Source organism: Neomonachus schauinslandi, chromosome 8, assembly GCF_002201575.2.
Source record: "Neomonachus schauinslandi chromosome 8, ASM220157v2, whole genome shotgun sequence".
NCBI classification, from domain to species: Eukaryota; Metazoa; Chordata; class Mammalia; order Carnivora; family Phocidae; genus Neomonachus; species Neomonachus schauinslandi.
Genome location: NC_058410.1, coordinates 31,523,082 through 31,544,151, shown reverse-complemented (window position 1 = coordinate 31,544,151; position 21,070 = coordinate 31,523,082). Strand labels below are relative to the sequence as shown.

Sequence of the window (21,070 nt, the reverse complement as noted above, 5' to 3'; positions counted from 1 at the left end):
AAATAAATAAATAAATAAATAAATAAATAAATAAATAAATAAATAAAAATATGTGTGATTTATTATGTGTGATGTCATTTGGCCAGGTCATAGGATGAAAAAATAAAATAAATAAATAAATCAAAATAAATAAATCTAAATCCCTAACTGTGTAAATTCAGGAATCAGCAAGCCATGGGGCAGAGTTTCTTTTTATTGGAGGTGCCTCCTCCAGAACCCCAGAAATTGACCAATTTGGTAGCTCTGGTACACCCAGAAAGCTAGATCTATTGCTCTTACTTAGGTGTCCATAACACCAACTGGAAGAATATCTTTATCCAGTAAGTCCATGGCCCTATCTTTGGGGGAAAGAGCATCCAAGATTCTGTACCAGGAAAAAATCTTGGAGAATGGAGAACATTGCCTAAGCATCTGCAGGAAATAGGTTTAGGGTGGAAGAGTCAGGGTGGAAGATGGTTCCCGTGACAATCATCCTCAATGCTTTGCGAAACCAGGAATAAAACATGCCATATATAATGGGATTGAAAGTGGAATTGAAATAACCCAGCCAGAGGAAGACATTGTACAAATCTTCAGGGGTTGTAAAATTAATGAAAGGGTCTGTGATCGTCAAGACAAAAAAGGGCAGCCAGCACAGCACAAACACTCCCATGACTATGCTTAAAGTCTTAGTTGCCTTGCTTTCTTTTTTGGATGATACTTTCATTTTGCTTTCTGACCCTCCCTGTTTCCTGATAGGACTCATGCCAATTTGCCTAGCATGCTTCCTAGCTACTGTGAAAATGTGTATGTAAATCCCCACCATGACAGTCCCAGGGAGAAAGAAGGCTATAAAGGAGGCCAGCACCCCCCAGAGCTTGTTAAATATCAATACACACAAACCTGTGCAGTCAATGGCTGCAACAAAGTCTTCTGCACCAATTATGTTGAACTCTGAGAATACCAGGCCAAAGGCAAAAAAGATGGGAATGGACCAACTGATGAGCAGAAAGACCTCTATCACAGGGATGGTAATTTTGGTGACATAATGCAAAGGGTCACAAACAGCATAGTAGCGGTCCACTGAGATGAAGCAGAGGTGAAAAATAGAGGTGGTGCAGAGCATGATGTCACAGCAGCTGTGGACTTTGCAAAAGAGGTCTCCAAAATACCAGCAGGACTCGATGGACCTGACCATACTGAAGGGCATGACCACACAGCTCAACAGAAAGTCAGTGGTGGCCATGGAGAGAATCAGGAAGTTGGTTGGGGACTGGAGCTGCTTGAAGTGGGTGATGGAAATGATCACAACCAGGTTGCCCAGCATGGTCATCACTATAGCACCAATCATGATAACGTACATGGCACACACACTCAGCACAGACCTCACATTTCTAGGGCATGAATTGTTGACCAAAGCAAAGCAAACCTGTACTTCTGAAGTGTTCCAAAGATCAGGTGAATTCATTGTCTTTGTCCTGTAGATACTATTAGTCTTTTGCAAAAGTACTGTGCTTCTCTCCTTTCTGTGAAAGAAAGAGGAAAAACAAGGAAAACTGTTGGTGGGCAAATTTTCAGAAAGGCCCAGCTAGCTGCATTTCTAATCCCAAATTGAACTCCTATCTACCAGGAGCATTACTTTTCAAATTCAAATATTAAAGTACATAGGAATCACCTAAGGATCTTTTTAAAACACAGACTCTGATTCTGGGGTGGATGTTGAGAGTCTGTAATTCTCACTGGCTCTCAGGAGATGCTAATACTAGTAGTCCAAAGACTGTCCCTTAACTAGGAAGGAACTAAAGACAACTAAATGAATATTGTCACCCAACGTCTAAGTAACCCAGTTAAAACCACCTAAGCAACCCAGGTAAATGCCCATGTTCTGATTGCACTAATATGTAGCCCTTTCTCAGGATGCCAAATCTATAAACAGATTGAGAATTTTCTCTGTCCCACTTAAATTAACCATTTTGCTGATAAAAGCCCCTCAAGAATAACTGGGACCTATGGAACCATTATTTAGTGTTTAACTCAAACAATAATTACAATCTAAAGATTGTGCTTTTTTTCCCCCTTAATTTCTCTTGTGGGTATTTGCAAATTCTTCGGATCCTGTTGCTTGATACACACTATTTAATTTAAGAAACATTTCTCTTTCCAATGTGAACAATATAGTTTTTAGCATTTAGAGCAATTTATGGTAAACTGAAAATGTGCTAAAGCCCACAAAATTATATACATGAGTAATCTCAGAAAAAAGGAGGAGGGAATACTGAAATGAAAGATTCTGTAAATCTCCTTTCATATAGCAACTGCATCCACAAATTCAAATTTAAGTTGAGGTCTCCTTGTCCACAGATTGCAAGGCTTCTATTGGTAACAAATTTGACAGACAGGCGTGCTCATTGTTTAAACTGTCACTTTACATACTTTATGCTCTTGCCCTGAAAATGTGAAAATAATGAGACTGACTCACCCAGAGTATGACTGAGGTTTGATTTGTTTTTCCAGTGCCAGCACTGGGTGTGTGACTCTGATGACCAAGGACAACCATTACTGAGATCTAAAGCCAGGTTGGAGAAGTGGACTTTAGCCTGAGAAGAATACATTAAATGAGAATATAAGTACCTTTGAAAATAATTTACCATATTTGCTATTATATAGCTCAGCAATTTTTTCCAATGTGTATTATTTGGAATTTTAACATTATGGCACATTTTATTTGCTCTGGATACAATAATTTAATTTCTCAGATTTGCATTTTTCTTTAGATATGTTTTAATTGTGCCAATCAAATGTTATGCAATGGAGTTGAACTTGAGAAAACAAAAAACAGAGAAGTAAGAGGTAAGAAGGACAAAGATTTATTCAAGTCCTTTTTAAACTATGGATTATCAATTTTGGAACACACAGTACAAATTATTTGATCCCTTATCACTTAAGCCATAAAATACTGAATATAATGAAGTCTTAAATACCAAATTAACTTCTTTAGTGAATTAACTTTATTCTGCTTATCTTCTTTGCTTTCGTGAATTTAATTTTTTTTCTTTAATTCTTTTAAAAATTATCTTTAAAGATAGCTAACAAGTACCATAAAATTACTTAAGCATTTGTCACTGTATATCCATAGACACAGCATTCCTTGTACAAAATGTACACTCTTCAGTAGTTCATGGTATAATTTGGAGAGTCTGAAGTTTCATTTTTGAAAACTTAATGCCTGAAAGAATTGATATAACTTAACCTCTTAGGTTTGTAAAGTGAATTTTATTTATTTCGTCTTATTTATTTACTTTGTGTGGAAGGAAACAGGGTATGCATCACCTCAAGTTTCTGATCCAAGGCTATATATATCAGGGAAGTGTTTAAACATTTAAGTGTTAGAGTAAGACAAAAAGAGTCAGATGCACACATTTACTTAAAAAGTTATTACATGGGTGAATTGTGAAGGTAATGTCAAAGGTAATAACTTTAAGCCCCTACCTGTACGTTCTTGGCCCCAAATTACAAAAGCAAGAAAGCAAATGCAAATGTGGCTGCTGGTCTACCACTTCCTGAAACAACAAAATGGTCATGAAGTTTGAGGTTTTGTTTGTTATTTAAACAATATAACAGAATAGATTCCTTTACTTTGAAGATTCACTTCCAAAAAAGATACAATAATTTTTTAATAAGATTAAACAAGGTTAAACCCACTATGACATCTCACTTTTCTCAGAGAATATTATTATTATACCTTTTATTTTTTTATTATTTTTTGAACCAATAACATTTCCAGGGACCAAATGAGTGACAACATTGTAAACAATCACAGGAGGCAAGCATAGGAAATTATTGGTTATTTTTGCTAGGAGGTAATAAGAAACATTTGCAAACAATTCTGGAGAGGAGCAAGAATTGCATTGTCTTTTAGTTCAAATTTAATTCTTTAAGGGAAAAAATAACATAATAAGGAAACAGACACAAGGACTCTGAAAGAATGATTTTCTCAGATTTGCAAAAAGAAAAAAGACTCACGTAATAATTTTCCCTAAGCATTAATTACCTAAAATTCTGTTAATATATATGTATTTCCCTCAAATAAGAAGGAAAATATCCATTGAACTCAATAATGTATTGTAAATAAAGTGGCAATTTTAGGAAAGGACATATCATACCTGCTTTATCAGGCATGATTTTTCTTCCCTTGCTGGTGACATAGCTCAGCTGTTTTACCTCTGAGACTATTTCTGTGGGAAAAAAAAAAGATATTATCTTCCTTTGATGTATCTCACTCACTGAGTAGTTTCTTAGGTAAGGGATCTTACCTGTGAAGTAAATTTAAGAAAAAAACTGCTCTGGGTCCTGCTATCGTTGCCTCTTTAGAATTTCCATGATTTTTTTTTAAAAAAATGATCCAGATTTATTTTTTAGACCAGTATTTTAAGTTTGGTTCCTTTCAACAAGCAAAAATAATAAATCAATAAATCAATTTTATCAATAAGTCTGATCTTTTTCTTCTTTTAATATATTCTTCTCTGGCTTACCAGAATTTGTCTAATGAGGTAATTTGGAGCTAAAATCTTTGAGAGATGAATTATCTGTTGTGCTAAGGTTTCTTACCACGCAACTCGGCAACGTGCCTGGCGGCTCTCCTCTTTGCTGATACTCAACCAGAAAAGGCACTTACGCCCAAGCTCTTATGGATAGACTCTTGGCAGGCTATGCTGTCATCAGTACATATACACAGAATATGCCTCCTGAGGCCACATTACCTACTTTTGTCCTACTTTGGACAGGTGTGCCCTTTAACAATGTGCAATGTGCTGCCGGCAAAGCGATTACAGCAGGTCACCAGAGAATTGGCTCTGGGAGGGTGAATCCGTTTGTGTGATTGTCCCTTTGACTTCAGAGGAACAGCATGGACTAGCCTCACAGAAGGCCAAAGTGGATAAAAAGGAAAAAAATGATAGGAAGGGAGAAAATGAGGGAGGGAGGATAAGGAAAGAAGGAAGAATAAAGAAGGAGAAAATTTAGTTAAAATCCAAAAAATGCTCACTCCACTTATTACCAAATGATAGATGTTTTTAAACACTTTAATCCCGGGGTACCTGGGTGGCGCAGCCAGGTAAGCCTCTGGCTCTTCTTGGTTTCAGCTCAGGTCATGATCTCAGGGTCCTGGGATCGAGCCCTGCATCTGGCCCTGTGCTCAGCTGGGAATCTGCTTGAGATTCTTTCTCTCTCTCTGCCCCTCCCACTCATGCTTGCTCTCTCTCTCTCTAAAATAAATCAATAAAATCTTTAGAAAAATGAATGAATAACTAAATAACTAAATAAACAAATAAAATGCACAACTGACCAAATCACTTTAAAAAAATAAATAAACACCTTAATCCCTAGTGAAAATTTGGCTCATTTATACCTTTTCCTTTTGTTGCCATGCACAGTTCAGTGATATTCACACTGCACTTAAGTCCATAATTTGTCAAACAAAAAGCAGTAAGAACCATGTTTCAAACCAACCAAATGAAAAGTGAAAACTTCTATCATCATGTGGGTGTTTTCATGATCCCTGGGGGAAAGTGTTTCTATTAGGGGACCACAGTTCTGAACACCAAGCTTCAAGTTGTTTCCACTGATAATTTTGTCATCCATCGAGGACACAAAACTGTTATATCTAAATACTCAGTGCTTAAATATTTATAAAAAAATAGCATCAAATTATTTGTATTTAAACTAACTAGTAAAAACCAACTTTATTTCATCCTCTGAGGACTTTTCTTTATAAAATAAAAAGCCTCAGTGAATGGGGATGGTTAGAAGATGTTGCGTTTTCTTTTTATGTTCACTGGGTTTACAAAACTTCTCTTTCCAGACTTCTTCCTAGACAGAGCACTAATAACGTCATAGTATATTTTCATAAATTTTCATTGTATCAGGCAGAGTCCAGTCAGGAAAGTAAAAAGGGAAATTGTTATTTTAACTGAAAGAAATTAACTATGAAACTGTTTTAAGAGATATCGAAGGACTTATGTCCTATTTAAATGGCTTGAAGAGTTTGTCCAGGCTCAAGCTGAGGTTCAAGTGCTTTAGTGGTGTCTGACTGAACAAAATTATTTAGCATGAAAATAACTCCTCAGTGAGCTTGATAAAATGTAAAGCACAGATTTGGTTGCTACAGTCGGATTCTGAGCTGTCCAACCCATCATCACAGCTCTCCTGGGGCTCCACGGAGGGCAGAAGGACTTTGGAGCACCAGGACTTGATTATTACTAAAATAACTTAGTTTGCCAAAGGAAAAGCAATGGCATCCTTTTGATCTTAGAAGATCTTTTCTTTCTTTGGCATTAATTTACCAGTGAACCACTCTTAGCTGCTCATCCCCCAAGATGAATAAAGTAGTATAGGATAAAGTATAAATAAGAATAAAGTAAAATAGGGGCGCCTGGGTGGCTCAGTCGTTAAGCGTCTGCCTTCGGCTCAGGTCATGATCCCAGGGTCCTGGGATCGAGCCCCACATCGGGCTCTCTGCTCAGCGGGAAGCCTGCTTCTCCCTCTCCCAGTCCCCCTGCTTGTGTTCCCTCTCGCTGTCTCTCTGTCAAATAAATAAATAAAATATTTTAAAAAAAAAGAATAAAGTAAAATAAAAGAAGTAAGAATAAGGTAATATAGAATAAAATAAAGATCAAAGAATAAAGTAAAAAAGAAAGAACGAGAGGAGGGAGGGCAGGAAGGAAGGCAAGCAGGAAGGAAGGAAGGAAGGAAGGAAGGAAGGAAGGAAGGAAGGAAGGGACAAACCAGATTAACAGGTACTTACGAACTGCACATTTGAACTTTCAACAGGATTTTCTTCATACACCAAAGAACTAATAGATCTAAATTAAACACAAAATTTAAATGATTCAGGTTAGATATATTATACCTGAGAAGCTTTGCAAAATACGTGTTCATCTGCCCTTATGTTTTCTTTTCTCCCACTAGGACTCAAATTTCTAGAGGACAGGATTTAATTCTAGTTTATCACTGTGTTCTGTTCTGTGTTCCTCCGGGTAGGCATCGGTAACTATGCACCATACTCAATCACAGGAGGAGGAGTGATATAACATAATCATTGAAATGCAGTAAAATAAATATCAAAAAGCAAACAACTAAGGTATTTACTAATATACAGCGATGAATGTATACGTGTTTGCATGGATATTTACTGCAGCATGACTTGTTACTGAAGAAATCAGAAACAGTAGGTTAAATAAATTATGGTATTTCCAAATAAAAGGATATTTTACAAACTTTTTGAAAAATTAGGCAAAACTTTTTCCTGATATAGAATGAACCCCTGAGATGTATATTAAGTGAAACAACCAATTGTTCAGAACAGCATGTGTAGGTATTTTGCCATTTTTTTAAATAAGTGTGAGAGAACAGTATGTGCATACATATAAGATTGTGGAGATGCCTGTGTATGTCCAGAAAGATATGCAGGGAAGTGATTGCCTCTAAGAAAGAGTCTGTAAGACAAAAGGACAAAGACTAAAGGGAAATTTATTCTTTAGTGTACAGACCTTGGTTCCTTTTGCATTTTTAATATGCATGCATTCCCTTTAAAAAAATTAAAAAGATTTTTAAACAAGTTTTATTTTTCTTTATGTCATTCAAACATATTAACTAAAACTTTATCTAGCTGTAGGCAGGGTTTAAAAACCCTTATAACTCACGCTTATGAAGGCTCTGAATTTGTTATAGAAATGCAGTCATTGAAATCCAAAGTATTAGTATAGTTTGTGTTAAGTTTAAAGGAATCTTTGTATATTTGTCATTTTCAGTATTTGTAGTGTTTAAGAGAATTTAGCATATTAGGGCATTTATCACCATAGCTTTGTGATTCCCACTTAAAATGTGTCATTATTTTTTTTTGTTTTACACTGTTAAAATTTTTTTTATTGTTGTTCAACACACACCCAGTAAATGCACAAATACCAAGCATACAGCTTATGAGATTTTAAATACATATAGACTTGTACAGCCATAATCCAGAAGAGTCATAGGATATTTCCAGCATGCAGATGATTCCTTCCTGCCCCTCTCCAGTTATACCTCTCCCCCCAGGAGAAACCAAGTGGAAGAGGAGGGTGAGTTGCCCCCAGGTAGGGCAAACAGAGGAATGATTTAAAATGTGAAAAAATGTGAAAATACAAAGAAAGGCCAAGTTGGGCATGGACAGACGTGATGCCTTTGGCGAGAATTTCAAAACTTTATCTCAGAACAATGAAAAGCTACATTCACCACGTGTCTAGCAGGAAACAGACGGCACGGTTAGCCTGGGTGATTGAGGAGAGTTTAATAAAGGGACTATATACAAAGACGTGGGCAGCATTAAGAAAACTAGCAAGAAACAGCCTAGTACACAGGGGCAGCAATAACACAGCGTCACCACCCTGCAGGGCCCAAAGTGCCCTGGGAAGGCACTGGTTACAGGCATTCGAGAGGATGGCTCTAGAGAGGGAGACTCCATATGACCTTTCCTGAAGACACGCAGCCAACCCCCAGGGTAATGTGACAGAGAGGTTGTCTGGGTTAAATACCTTTCTTTCAACTTCCTCCCGTCCTGCAAGTGCTTCTCATTGGTAATATGCCATTGGACAACCCAGGGCAAGGGAGCCCCTTAATTCTAATCCTAATCTGTGCTCCCCGCTAGGGAAAACAGAGGGAATCTAGCATAGAAATCATGGAAGATATTTAAGAGGGCAGTTGTTAACTTCAGATAACTGTGCAGAGTAGATTGGAAAGCTGTGAGACCTGAGGCGAGAACACGACTTAACATGGATGAGAGGGGAGGCATATTTACAGATGACCATGTATGTCCTTTATTGAGTACTTAATATCTACATCAGTAAATAGAGACAATTTTCCCATAGCCTTACAGCTATATATTTCATGCAGGTGGTTCACTAAATCTATCCAAATCGATGATTCCATTTTTATTTAGTTAAATTTATATCTACAGATGGTCCTCAGTCTAACAACCACATGCCATTGTCCCACATATTGAAAAGCTGGCCATCCCTATGGTGCTCTCTTCCCCCTTGGGAAGCCCCTGATGCTGCTTCCATGAGAAGCATGGGAGGGCAGGAGTGGGGGGTGGGACACACAAGACCAAGGCTCTCTCCTTTGACCAAACTCTAATCAGGCTCCTTTAATCCCTGTGCTTAACTAGACGTGAACCTGGGCTTCCTTCTCTGCCTTTGTAAAATCCAGTTTGAGCAAGAATCCTGCTAAGTCAGTTCAGCAAAAATCTCCCACCATTGGTAGCTAACCAGCTTCAACATCTTATCATTCTGGCCTGCCTTCAGCAAAAATTCTGGTGAGTCAGTCTAGCAAGAATTCCCTTTAACCCTGGTGTTTCCTCTTAGTAATTTTCCATCCACTGCCCCAAACACTATTCTTTGGGTACAGATCCCCACTGGAGTTTGTGGGAGTCAGATTTGAGTCCAATCTTCCCTACTATACAAATCATGCTGTAGTAGCCTCCCTTGAATAATAACCAAAGTGTAGTAGCCTCCCTTGAATAAAGTCTGCCTTACCACCTATAACAAGGGTGATGAATAACTTAACGCACACACATGCATGTCATGATGTTTTTAAAATAGAGAAATAGTTCAGAAGTAGAGAAACAAATGAGACTTTTTTTTCAAGATTTTATTTATTTATTTGAGAGAGAGCAAGAAGAGGGGCAGAGGGAGAGGGAGAGAAAGGGAGAGAATCCCAAGCAGACTCTTTGCTGAGCACGGAGCCCAATGTGGGGCTCAGTCTCACAACCCTGAGATCGTGACCTGAGCCAAAACCAAGAGTCTGATGCTTAACTGACTGAGCCACCCAGGTGCCCTCAAATGAGACTTTTAAAAGCAGGAACTGAGAAGAAGTCCAAGTATTACAAGAATCACTGGGTAGTAAGTGCCTGTCACTACTGAAGTGGGGCAAGTCAGTTTTAAGGTCTGTGATAACGTTTTTTTTTTTTTTTTTAAGTGGTTTTTACACTCAATGTGGAGTTCAAACTCAGGACCTTGAGATCAAGAGTCACATGCTCTACTGACCGAGTCAGCTGGGCACCCCGGTCTTCAACTGTGAGGGGAGAGGTCCAAGTGGCGGTGTCCACCATCTTTTGGGACTCTCAGGAGGAAGGAGCTGAGCAGTGCTACTCACACCCAATTATCTCTCCCTGGATACAGCCTAAAATGTTCTTCTCAAGACCAGCAGTTAGACTGCATCAGTAAATATCCTTTGGTAGACATGCAAGTACTTCAGTTATGCATTTATTATGCACCTTTGCTTTTCTACCAACAAGAACAGGGGATGAAAACTGTGATGATGGTGAAGAGGAGTCATCCTTATGGAATCATATTGTCCTTCAAGGCACATGTTGAGCCTGGCTAATTATCCACAGCTGGATCTAGGACATGGTGTGTCAAGGAATGTGAGAGAAGGGCTTAGAAGAGAGTCAGAAAGAGCCAAAATTAAGTTTTCCTATCCAAAGTTTGCCCTAAAGCTGGACTTGGATTCAGGGGCAGTCTGCCTCCCTTCTGCTCCTCCTCTTTTCCCTCCCATAACGTAATCCCAGGTAGGAGAGGAAGTGGACACGGCTGTTACATGTACTCATGTATTTTCCGATCTATCAGGTAAAAGAAAGTTTCTGTTTGTTTCTTAATGTTTCACAGAATAATCACTGGAAGGATTTTCACCAAACATTCATGATCCGACTTAAATCATAGGCATTGTGGTGCGGATGAAATTTATTTGTCAGGACTTTAGGGCAACTTTCAGAAAAAGTGATTAAAGCAAGTACAGGGAGAGGCCTTGTGATTGCTGGCCGATGGTGTAGACACACCTTGCAGAGGAAAAAGGTAGAGACAAGGAACCAGGAAGTCATTCCAAATATAAACCACAAAGTGAAAAATCACAAGGATAAAAGCTCAAATTGCATATGATGATTTGTAATCAACTGCTTCTCCTATGGACAGCTCTTTGTAATAAGCTTCAGGGTGTCAGGAAATGACTGAATAATTTATATAACGAGGGTTAATAATTATCCAACACCAAACAATAAAGTAGACTGCTAGTTAATAGTAAAGGCCAAACTTCTGTCACACTTCTCCCATGGGTCCACAGGTTACCCACAATAATCTTCTTTTTTTCTGAATTCCTAGAGTGGAATCAACAACCCAAACCATTAGCACTTGATTTTCTTTATTCTTATATTGGTTTATAATTGTCTCATGTGTGTAAATAGAGGCCAGCCTATTCTGAAATGTTTTATATTTCTTTTGTATATCTTCCCCCAATCAGATGGGAGTGTTGATTAGATACAGAGTTCACAATTAATAAGTGATTGATTGATTGGTCAAAGATATTGAATGTAACTCTTGTTACATTCAGGTTACAAAACACTTATCAAGATTACTGAAATTTAATAGAATAATTAATGTGAGGTATGGGGCCAAAATAATGTCTCATTTTCAATACTTTCTTCACTTTTATAACAGTTTTTTTTTTTATTAATGTGCTTCAGGAAACAGATTTGCAGTTTCTGAGTGAGAACTAAATATTTTGCCTGACACTACGTACTTAAGAGCTTTCCGAAACCATGGATAAAAAAAAACCATGAATGAGGGGGTTGCAAGTAGAGTTGAAGTACCCAAGCCACACTAAAAGATCAAGTATTATTATGGGAGTGGAATAGTCTAAATATGGGTCTATCAAAACAGCAAGAAAGCAAGGCAGCCAGCAAGCTAGAAACACCCCCGTTACTATACCCAGGGTCTTAGCTGCTTTTCTGTCCTTTTTCTTAGATAAGTTTTTTTTTTCACTTCGCCCTCTGTGTTCTCAGGCATATTGCTGATAACTTTTGCATGTTGTTTGGAAACAATAAAGATTTTGCCATAAATACCAACCATGATGGAGCCAGGAGTAAAGAAACGTAGTGAACAATATAGTCCCCCAAAATTTGTTGAAAGTAAGTGCACAGAAATGGAAACAAGCAACAACAATCTCGTAGCGGTGCATACCAGCAACATTGGCGTCAGATAGAACTAAACTGAATGAAAAAAGAGCAGGGGCCGACCAGCAAAATGCCAACAGTCGCTTTATCATGGAGGTGGTCATTGTGGCTGAGTAGTTAAAGGGTAACACACGGCATAAAATCGATCAATAGCAATGGAACACAGGTGGAAAATGGAGGTTAGGCTTAGCATCATGTCAAAGCTTGCATGGAATTTACAAAAGCCATCCCCAAAATACCAGCAGCTCTCCACTGATCGTACCATGCTGTATGGCATAATGACAAAACCCCCCAGAAAGTCAGTGGTTGCCATGGAGAGAATCAGAAAATTTGTGGGAGAGTGAAGCTGTTTGAAATGTGATATGGAAATCGTTATAACCAAGTTTCCAAAGATGGTGATAAACATGGATGCAGTCATAATAGAATACATTATCACTCGGACATGCAAAGAACGGTTGATGGGAGGGCAAGATTTATTTCCAAATTTTGGACAACTGGATAAATCTTCAGGAATATAAGATAGATCCATGGTGCTTTATCACTCCAAATTCCTTTTTCTAGGAAGATGATTCAGTGTTTCTTCTCTTCTTAAAATGATTCCAGTAAATTTCAGCTCCTAATAGTGCAATAAGGTTCAAAGTCATCTGTCATTAATTCATTTCCATTTTTATTTATTTAAATATTTAAAACTGTATCAATTGTGGTTGCTTTCTGAGTTATTTGCTGCATTAGGAAAGGAAAAGTTCCAACTGCTTATTCTTTCCTGTTATATTTTATTCTATTCCACCCATCCATTTTTTATTCAACATGGGTTTATCTATTGAGTGCTCTGTTCTTTTTAATGTATTGGAAGCTTCTCAAGAGTTTATTCTATTTATATAGACATTTACAAAAGTCAAACTCATGAAGCAGAGAATACAGTACGGTTACCAGTAATGGGGAAGGTGGGGGGTTATTGTTCAATGGATATAAACTTTCAGTTATACTAGATGAATAAATTCTAGAGATCTGCTGTGCAACAGAGTGCTTCTGGTTAATAATATGGTGTTGTGTACTTCAAAATATGTTAAGAGGGTAAATCTCATGTAAGTGTTCTTAACACACACAAACAACTAAAACTAAAAAAAAAAAAAAAAAGGCTGGGGGGCAAAAGGTGTTGCCTATGTCCATTACCTTGATTATGGTGATGGTATCCCAGGTGTTTGTATATGTCCAAACTAATCAAACTGTCCAGCTTGTATCTCATTAAAGCTGTTTAAAAAAAAGAATTTATGGTCAACTTTTACCTTGAGCGATGCCGTTTCTAGAAACTCTTTTGAACTACAAGTTAACATCTCTCATCATAAAAATACTTAGTACACAAAAGCTAAGTGAAATCACAATGTTTTTCTTTATGCATTCTTTCAATAATTTCAAATCTTCTTTTTAAAGAGTCTGCAGATATCAGAATTATAAATAGCATGTGGCTGTTGAAATATAAGGAAAACCATGTACCTATGGGTCAAACCATGCACCTGGGTCAATGCTTCATAGTTTCTCTACTCTCTACTGCCTTCCTCCCCTCCCCTCTGTCCTTCTCTACTGCCCTCTCCTCTTTGTTCCCCTTCCCTATATTTCTTTAGTTTTATCACTCATCTGGAATTCTAACTACTGGAGCCATGTCATAAATATCATCCCCGAGAGACTCATAAGGTTCACAAATTTCATGTTCATAGACTTGGGCCAGTCAAATCTCACATGATTCTAATTGGTCAAAGGGGCTGAATAAGAGATAATGGACAAGTTGGCATAAATCCGAACTCTTAGTAAGTTACTGCACCTGCTTTGCTATTTACTTTGTGATATACCCTATCATGAAAAATCTGCTCACTGGCTGGTTCTGCAGATGCTTGACACTGTACCTCTCACAAACCATCAAATCTACTCAATGGGCTACAGAAAAACAAGTCCAATCTTGACTGAGTCAGACATAAGAGACACTGTAGACCTACATCAGATTCTCCCAGCCATAGAGATTCAACCATAGCATAGGTTCAGGCAGGTTCATCTATTTTGGCAGACTCAACTTAGTTTTGCCTTTAGAACCCTAAGAAAGAGCACAAAAAGTCCCTTCCTGGTCTCAAAGTGTCAGAAGCTCTTTTCATTCCTTCTGATTCTGTCAATCTTTCCTGACTGACAGGGAAAAGAAAAATAACCTTTTAATGACAGAAGAACCTGTGTGACGTTAGATGGAGAAGCTTCTTTTCCCAAGCCTCAGGAAGGTTTCTCTTCAGAAAGTCTTAAGAGGACCCCCTTTGAGCTGAGTGCTCCATGCGGCTCTCCTGTTTGCTCTATTTTAGGGGGTTCCATCACTTACTTCCAAAGAAGAGGGAGCAAAAGAGACTTGAATTGGGGGTTCTTCTTCTAGTCTGAGCTCTGCCTCTAACTGGCTGTGAGCTTCCAATAAAGGGAGGTGTGCTAGACTAGATGGGCCCGAGAGGGTCTTCCAGCTTTGAAAGTCTGTGAATGACTGGTAGCTGAAAGGTCATTAGTTTTAAATCATCTTCCTATAAACAAATGGAAAGTGGAAAAACAGAGAAATAAGATGAAAGAAAGACATGGAATAAAGGATGTGGCTCAATGTAGGAATTCATTGAATAGTACTTTCAGTCTCGGGGTACATCTCACCAAGATCACAGATGTGATTCTCTCCACTGCAGATACTCTTCCACTCCTCATTGCCTCTTTTTCTTCTTCGGTTTTCACCAAGAAAAGGCTGTGAGCATCTAACCTGAGCCCCATGTTAGCATATAAGTGATAACACTCGATAAACAATTGTTGAATGTAATATCTGTGTTAAAATATACACCAGCTCACATCTTGTCTTTTCTTGACTTAACCTCCTAAAATAAACTCTAAGTAACAGCTACATCTTATCAGGCACAACTTTTTAATATACTACCATCAGGCAAAGAACCTGTATATCTTATTCACCCCTGGATTCTCAGCACCTTGGTAGGTGCTTATGGCAGACACTAGGTACATATTTTTGAATGAATAAAAACATAAATAAATGGTAAATTATGGTTGTTTAAAAAAATATCTGCATTGTTCCAATAAAAGCAGTTGCTTCAATATGCTTGAAATTTTGCTATAAACAAATGGACTAGATCCAGGAGTACAGTTCATGAGTTTATCTTCCAGTATTAAATTGCTTCTGATAGTGCTATAAAATAATCACTTGTTATTTAGACAACATTTAGACAAGCAGAAAAGAGATTGCTGTGGACATATTTTACTGATCCCTTAGGCTACTGAGAAGAGGATAAAGATACTGAGTTCAGATAAATAGAAAGGTGTCAGTGGGAAAAAAAACAAAAACAAAACAAAACCTGCTGAGTGTTTCAGCTAGATGCACCTGGGAGGTGGTGGCCGTGATGGCATCAGACTCATTGGTGTTTCATGAATACATTATTAAGATGGGGTTAGCGGAGTTGGGGATTTTCTTCCAGCTGAAACTCACATACTCTCATAAATTTAATACTGTACAGAAAGCACAGACTCACAATTAAACTTGTACAGTACGTAAGTCCATGAAGACCTATACACTTAAATTATGTTATTGCCCAAGAAACTCCCTGTCACACCTCAGTTGCCCACATGACCTTAACGATGACAGCCATGACATTGAAACATCATATGAGTGTTGCATGTAAGTAACTGCTCCATTTTTTTAAGGATTGAGAGGATTCTAGGAGGTGCTTGACGTGAGATCAGATTTTTCACCATGCACATTACTATTTATATAAGGGAAACTTCACATACTTTCAGAACTGGAGAAGACCTCAAATGGAATGTTTACAAAGATGTATTATGTGATGCAATTTCCAGCCTCTTAGCTGTCTTACATCCTCCAGTATGGCTTTGAAATCAGGCCAACCTGGTTTGATGATTGGCTCAACCACTTATTAACCATATTACTTTGGACAGGTTTCTCAGTGTCCCTGAGCCTCAGTTTTCTCTATAAAATGGGGAAGCTGTCTCTGAAGATATTTAAGACCATTAGCATTATTTTTACCTTCCTCTTTGCTTTTCCTCCCAAGAATTATGGCATCTCCTCCAAGTTTGCCTTATTTTGAATCTTCCATGTAATCTACCATGTTGAACCACATGCCTCTATGAAATTGTCATTTTTGTAAGTTCAAAATGTTCAAATATTAGTAAGTTTGAAGAATTTACTATTGGGATCTTTTTCTTTTTCCTCCCTTAAGTCTCAGTTTCAAGGACTGACTGATAAAAAGGTTGGCATATCTCCAATCACATACATGTACAAGAAGCCAGATTTTCAGTGCAAGATTATATCATGGAGCTAAAGCTTGTTGAAGAGAATCTTCAGTGAACATATTGATTTTAGTAGGAGGAAAAGGTGGCCCAACAGCAAATTTTAGGTTCAGAATCTAATTTCTAATTTTTGTAGCCTTAAAGTACAAATATCATATAAGATGTAGTAGAAAATGAGAAATTTACAACCCATGGTTCTAACAGAAAGAGGCAAATATTCGTACATGCTCTCTGTAAGGTATCAACTAGTATAAGTATCACCATTGCTAGAAAACACATTCCCCTGTTCTGGAACCTATTTGGTAAAGAACGTAAAATTGTCATTGCCACCCTATGTATGTATGTAGAGATATATAAATTAGTCCAAATTAAGATTTTTATCATTGTTTTTAAGTAGGCTCCATGCCCAGCATAGAGCCCAATGCGGGGCTCGAACTCATGACCCTAAGATCAAGACCTGAGGAGAGATCAAGACTTGGACACCTAACTGACTGAGCCACCCAGGCACCCTAAGATTTTTCTCATTTTTAATTGTTGAGAAAAATATCAAATATGAAGGATCAACAAAAGGAGATATGAGTAATTAGTATTGTAGTTCTTTAAATACACGGACTCAAATTAAATGTAAAAAGAAGAAAATTTTAAAGTTTTTTTATATTTGAACACAAATTTGGATAATGTTCATAAATAATGTGTTTTCTTTCTTTTTTTTCCTTTAAATTCTGATTGCCCTGGAATTTAAGGCTGAAGTCTAAGGTATTTCAGCTTATTATCCAACTGCTTAAGAGAACCACATAAAATTTCAAACTAGCCTCTCAAACCATACACTCTGAATGTCTGCTCATGGTGTACCAGTAAGACAGAGTCTCTTATCAAAACCCACATGAATTTAAAGACCTAAAACTAACACCATTCCTCTTACCACAGGTCAGAAAATGTCAATTTTAATATAATCTTCTAAGAAATTGATCTCAAGCTGCAAAGTCTCAAATATGAATTCTGTTTTTAATGCTCCAAAATCATTCTTAGCCTAAAAGCAAATTCCACCCAAGGAGCAGAGTTGTGTGAATTTTCGATTGAATTTGTTAAATCAAGACAGCAGGGTGACAGGGGCGCCTGGGTGGCTCAGTCGTTAAGTGTCTGCCCAGGGTCCTGGGATCAAGCCCCGTATCGGGCTCCCTGCTCGGCGGGAAGCCTGCTTCTCCCTCTCCCATTCCCCCTGCTTGTGTTCCCTCTCTTGCAGTGTCTCTCTGTCAAATAAATAAATAAAATCTTAAAAAAAAAAAAAGATAGCAGGGCGACAGTACAAGGTGTAAATAGTGTATGAAGTATAATAGAAAAAATAAGCAAAGGTTTGAAATTTATGAAAATTCATGATATTGATATTGGATCTTTTCTGGTTAATTCTCTAATATCTAATATGGACTATAATGAATATCTAAAGACTACAATCACAAAGACTCTGGAAGACGTTTCAGGGATGATAAGTAGACCGTATTCAAATGTAACACTGAAAACTAAAACAAACAGAAGAAAACGAGTTCTTTCTGTAAGTCTACTTTGTAACTATCTACAGTAGTTTACACATCATGACATCAAAAAGTAAAAGTAGTATCTGGCATGTAAATGACAGATTTATTCCAAATGGCTTACAGTTCATAAGTCAGCCTTATAAAACCACATAGCAGCTAGCCACGGGCAGAGGTGACCTCTTGAAAATGTTGTCTTCTCAAAAGCAGCTAGGATCAAGAAACACATTTTAAGTGACAGTAAATATACACGGGGAACAGGCAGAGCAAACTCCATTTCAGAGAGCGGTGGCAGAAAGAAGAGTGAAAATGAAAAGCAAAGCAAAACATCTTTCTTATAACTAGCTATAAATGATGGCATTTTGAACACCAGCAGAACAGAAGAATCTTTACTAAAACTATGCACCAGTATGGTGATTAACATAACATAATAATAAAATAAATAAATAAATAAAATAAAACTATGCACCAGAGAACGTGTTCGAAGTAGAGGGCCCAAGAGGAATTGAGCTAAATAAATCTTTTATCAAGATCACAGATAATGTTTTTCGTTGGATACAAGGGAAAGAGTCTGAGAAAACACATCTTGGCTAGAGCAGCAGAGCATGCTTTTGCAGGCTGTAAATTTATGTTTTCAGCATCTGTCTGTCGCCTTTCCTGCCTTCAGTCTGCAATAATGCAGCCACTTTTGCCTACAGTTGTCTCCATGTTGCCCTGTAAATGCCCAACCCGTGGCTTGGCCAGCCCCCTCTTTCCTGCACCTGATTGCCTGTCCTTTCATCTCTGAGCACTTCAAGGCTCAGCAAAACTATCGTTTCCTTCCGGGAACCCTTTTTGACTCTCCCGGTTGGAGTTAATCTCATGAAATTATAGACTATTGGGTGGCCAAAGACTGTAGAGATAGGTGATTCCATTTCCTCATCTTACAGCTGACTTTGATTTCAATTACCTTTGTTTCCTTCTTCTGGCACAATTCTGTTTTAAAACAGTCTTATCTTAACTGTAAATTTCTTTTTTTTTTTTTAAGATTTTATTTATTTATTTGAGAGAAAGAGATAGCAAGAGAGCACAAGGCAGGGGAGGGGCAGAGGGAGAGGGAAAGGTAGGCTCTACCCTGAGCAGGGAGCCCAAAGCAAAGCTCAATCCCAGGACCCCGGGATCATGACCTGAGCTTAAGGGAGGTGCTTAACCTGCTGGGCCACCCAGCCTCCCCTTAACTGTAAATTTCTTAAAACATTTCTCTATCTATCCCCACTAATCTTCCAACTCTTGCAACAGTTTATACAGAGCTGTATACATGGAAGGTATGTAGTAACAGCTTATTGAGTTAAATGCAAGGACATTAATCCCAACACATCACGAAACCTGGTTAATAAGCATCTCCTCTCATGGTATTAAAAGACATCTGGTTTAGGAAAGATTAAAATATTAGGAATACAATAAATGCTGTACAGAAAGTACCTAATAAACCTCCTCCCCAAACAAACAGTATTCTAAATGAAACCCAGCCCACAATTAAAATTTTGTGTGTCTTAAAGTTTCTAAATCACTTGAAAGGCACACTCCCACTATACCTAAGGCCTTGAAGTAACCATTTGCCACTAAAGCCTGGAACCAACATCATGACCTAAGTCTTTCGGCTCCTGTCCAGTGACCCTCCCACCACCTCTTACTTTCCCTAATTATGGTAACAATTCACGTCTGATCTATTTGGACAGCAAGAAAGTTTATGGCTTCATCTGCTTATCGTTTTTCCCTTTTAGGCTTGCTAATCAAAGTATGGTCCATGGGCCAGCCACATCATCATCTCCTGGGAGTATTTTGGGAAATGAAAAATCTTAAGCCATCCCAAAGTGTATATCTTAGCAAGATACCTATTATTATTTGTATGCCCAATGAATTCTAGAAGAATAATTCTAGACAATAGAGAAACTACATTTTTAGTTTGGACACTCTCTGTATCTGAAATGAGTAATTTTGAGCAGCAAAGAGCAACTGAATACCTTAAGTCAATGTTGCTGGCTGCTTTTTTGTCCTTCCTCATTTGGTTATTTTAATTTTCTGGCAAGTTATTGGTTGTACAAGGATGTTTTCTCAATACTGCAAAAATCTTGTCATAAATCCCCACCATCACAGACCCTGGAGTGAAGAAACCTGCCATAAACAAGGTGGTCCCCCATAGCTTGTTGAACATCACTGGACAGGAACTGGAACAAGCCACCAAGATATCATAGCCTTCTATCCCATTGGCATAGGCCTCGGAGAAGACCACCCCAAAAGCGAATGCTCCGGGAACCAACCAGCAGAGAAGTAGCAACCACTTAATGAGGGGAATTGTTATTTTCGTGGAATGATGTAAAGGGTAACAGATAGCATAAAATCTATCAATGGCCACTGAGCAAAGATGGAAAATGGACATTATGCTAAGCATCAGGTCAAAACTATAATGAATCTTGCAAAATGTAAGCCCGAAATACCAGCAAGTCTCCACTGATCTGACCATACTATAGGGCATGATGGTAAGCCCCAGGAGGAAATCAGTGACTGCCATGGAGAGGATGAGGAAGTTGGTTGGTGTGTGAAGCTGCTTGAAGTAGGAAATGGAAATGATCGTGGCAAGATTGCCAAGCACCGTGATGAATATGGCTCCTGCCATAAATGAATACATAGCTGCTCGGACACCCAGTGGCCTTTGATTTTCTGGGCAAGATCCATTTCCATATCCAGAGCAATCCAGTATTTCCTTCAGAAGAAGCGAGAACACATGAAATGTTGTTAAAGTTTTCATAGACAAACTCAAGAAAAATATAGAAGACTCAAGGAAGATATTTAATTTATGCTGAAATATTAGTTATAATCTTTCTCATTTATTTATCCTAACCTTTATTTGCAACTTCATAGAATTTTAACCTGAGCTTAAATGATCATTATTTACTTTATACTTTCCTAGGTACAAATTATACCACCAACATTTTGTAAGCTCTTACTTTATGCCAGGGCCAGAAATTTAAAAAAAGGAAGAGAGGAGGAAGAAAAAGAGAAGACTGGGAGGAGAGGTGAAGGGGAAGAGAAGAAGCAACAAGTTCATTATCTAATTCATATTCCTTATGTTCATAGAAAGACTAGATATGTATTAAACAATACATTCACTTCTTCCTCAAATAAGTCTGGAACAAATAATCAGATTTTATTTGATTCAGGTCTA

The 21,070-nt window shown here is 37.9% G+C and overlaps 2 protein-coding genes and 1 pseudogene across 2 annotated transcripts; all 3 read right to left on the bottom strand.

The window, feature by feature from the left end:
- Window positions 1-403: 403 nt before the first annotated feature.
- LOC110583638 (trace amine-associated receptor 4) lies at window positions 404-1,447 on the bottom strand. The gene has a single exon (XM_021693633.1). The coding sequence runs from the start codon at window positions 1,445-1,447 to the stop codon at window positions 404-406; it is 1,044 nt and encodes a 347-aa protein (XP_021549308.1).
- Window positions 1,448-11,513: 10,066 nt separating this feature from the next.
- Window positions 11,514-12,545, bottom strand: LOC110583451 (annotated as a pseudogene).
- Window positions 12,546-19,918: 7,373 nt separating this feature from the next.
- On the bottom strand, window positions 19,919-20,533 carry LOC110583457 (trace amine-associated receptor 2-like). Its single transcript, XM_021693518.1, has one exon. It carries the CDS (start codon window positions 20,531-20,533, stop codon window positions 19,919-19,921), a length of 615 nt encoding a protein of 204 aa, XP_021549193.1.
- Window positions 20,534-21,070: the final 537 nt, after the last annotated feature.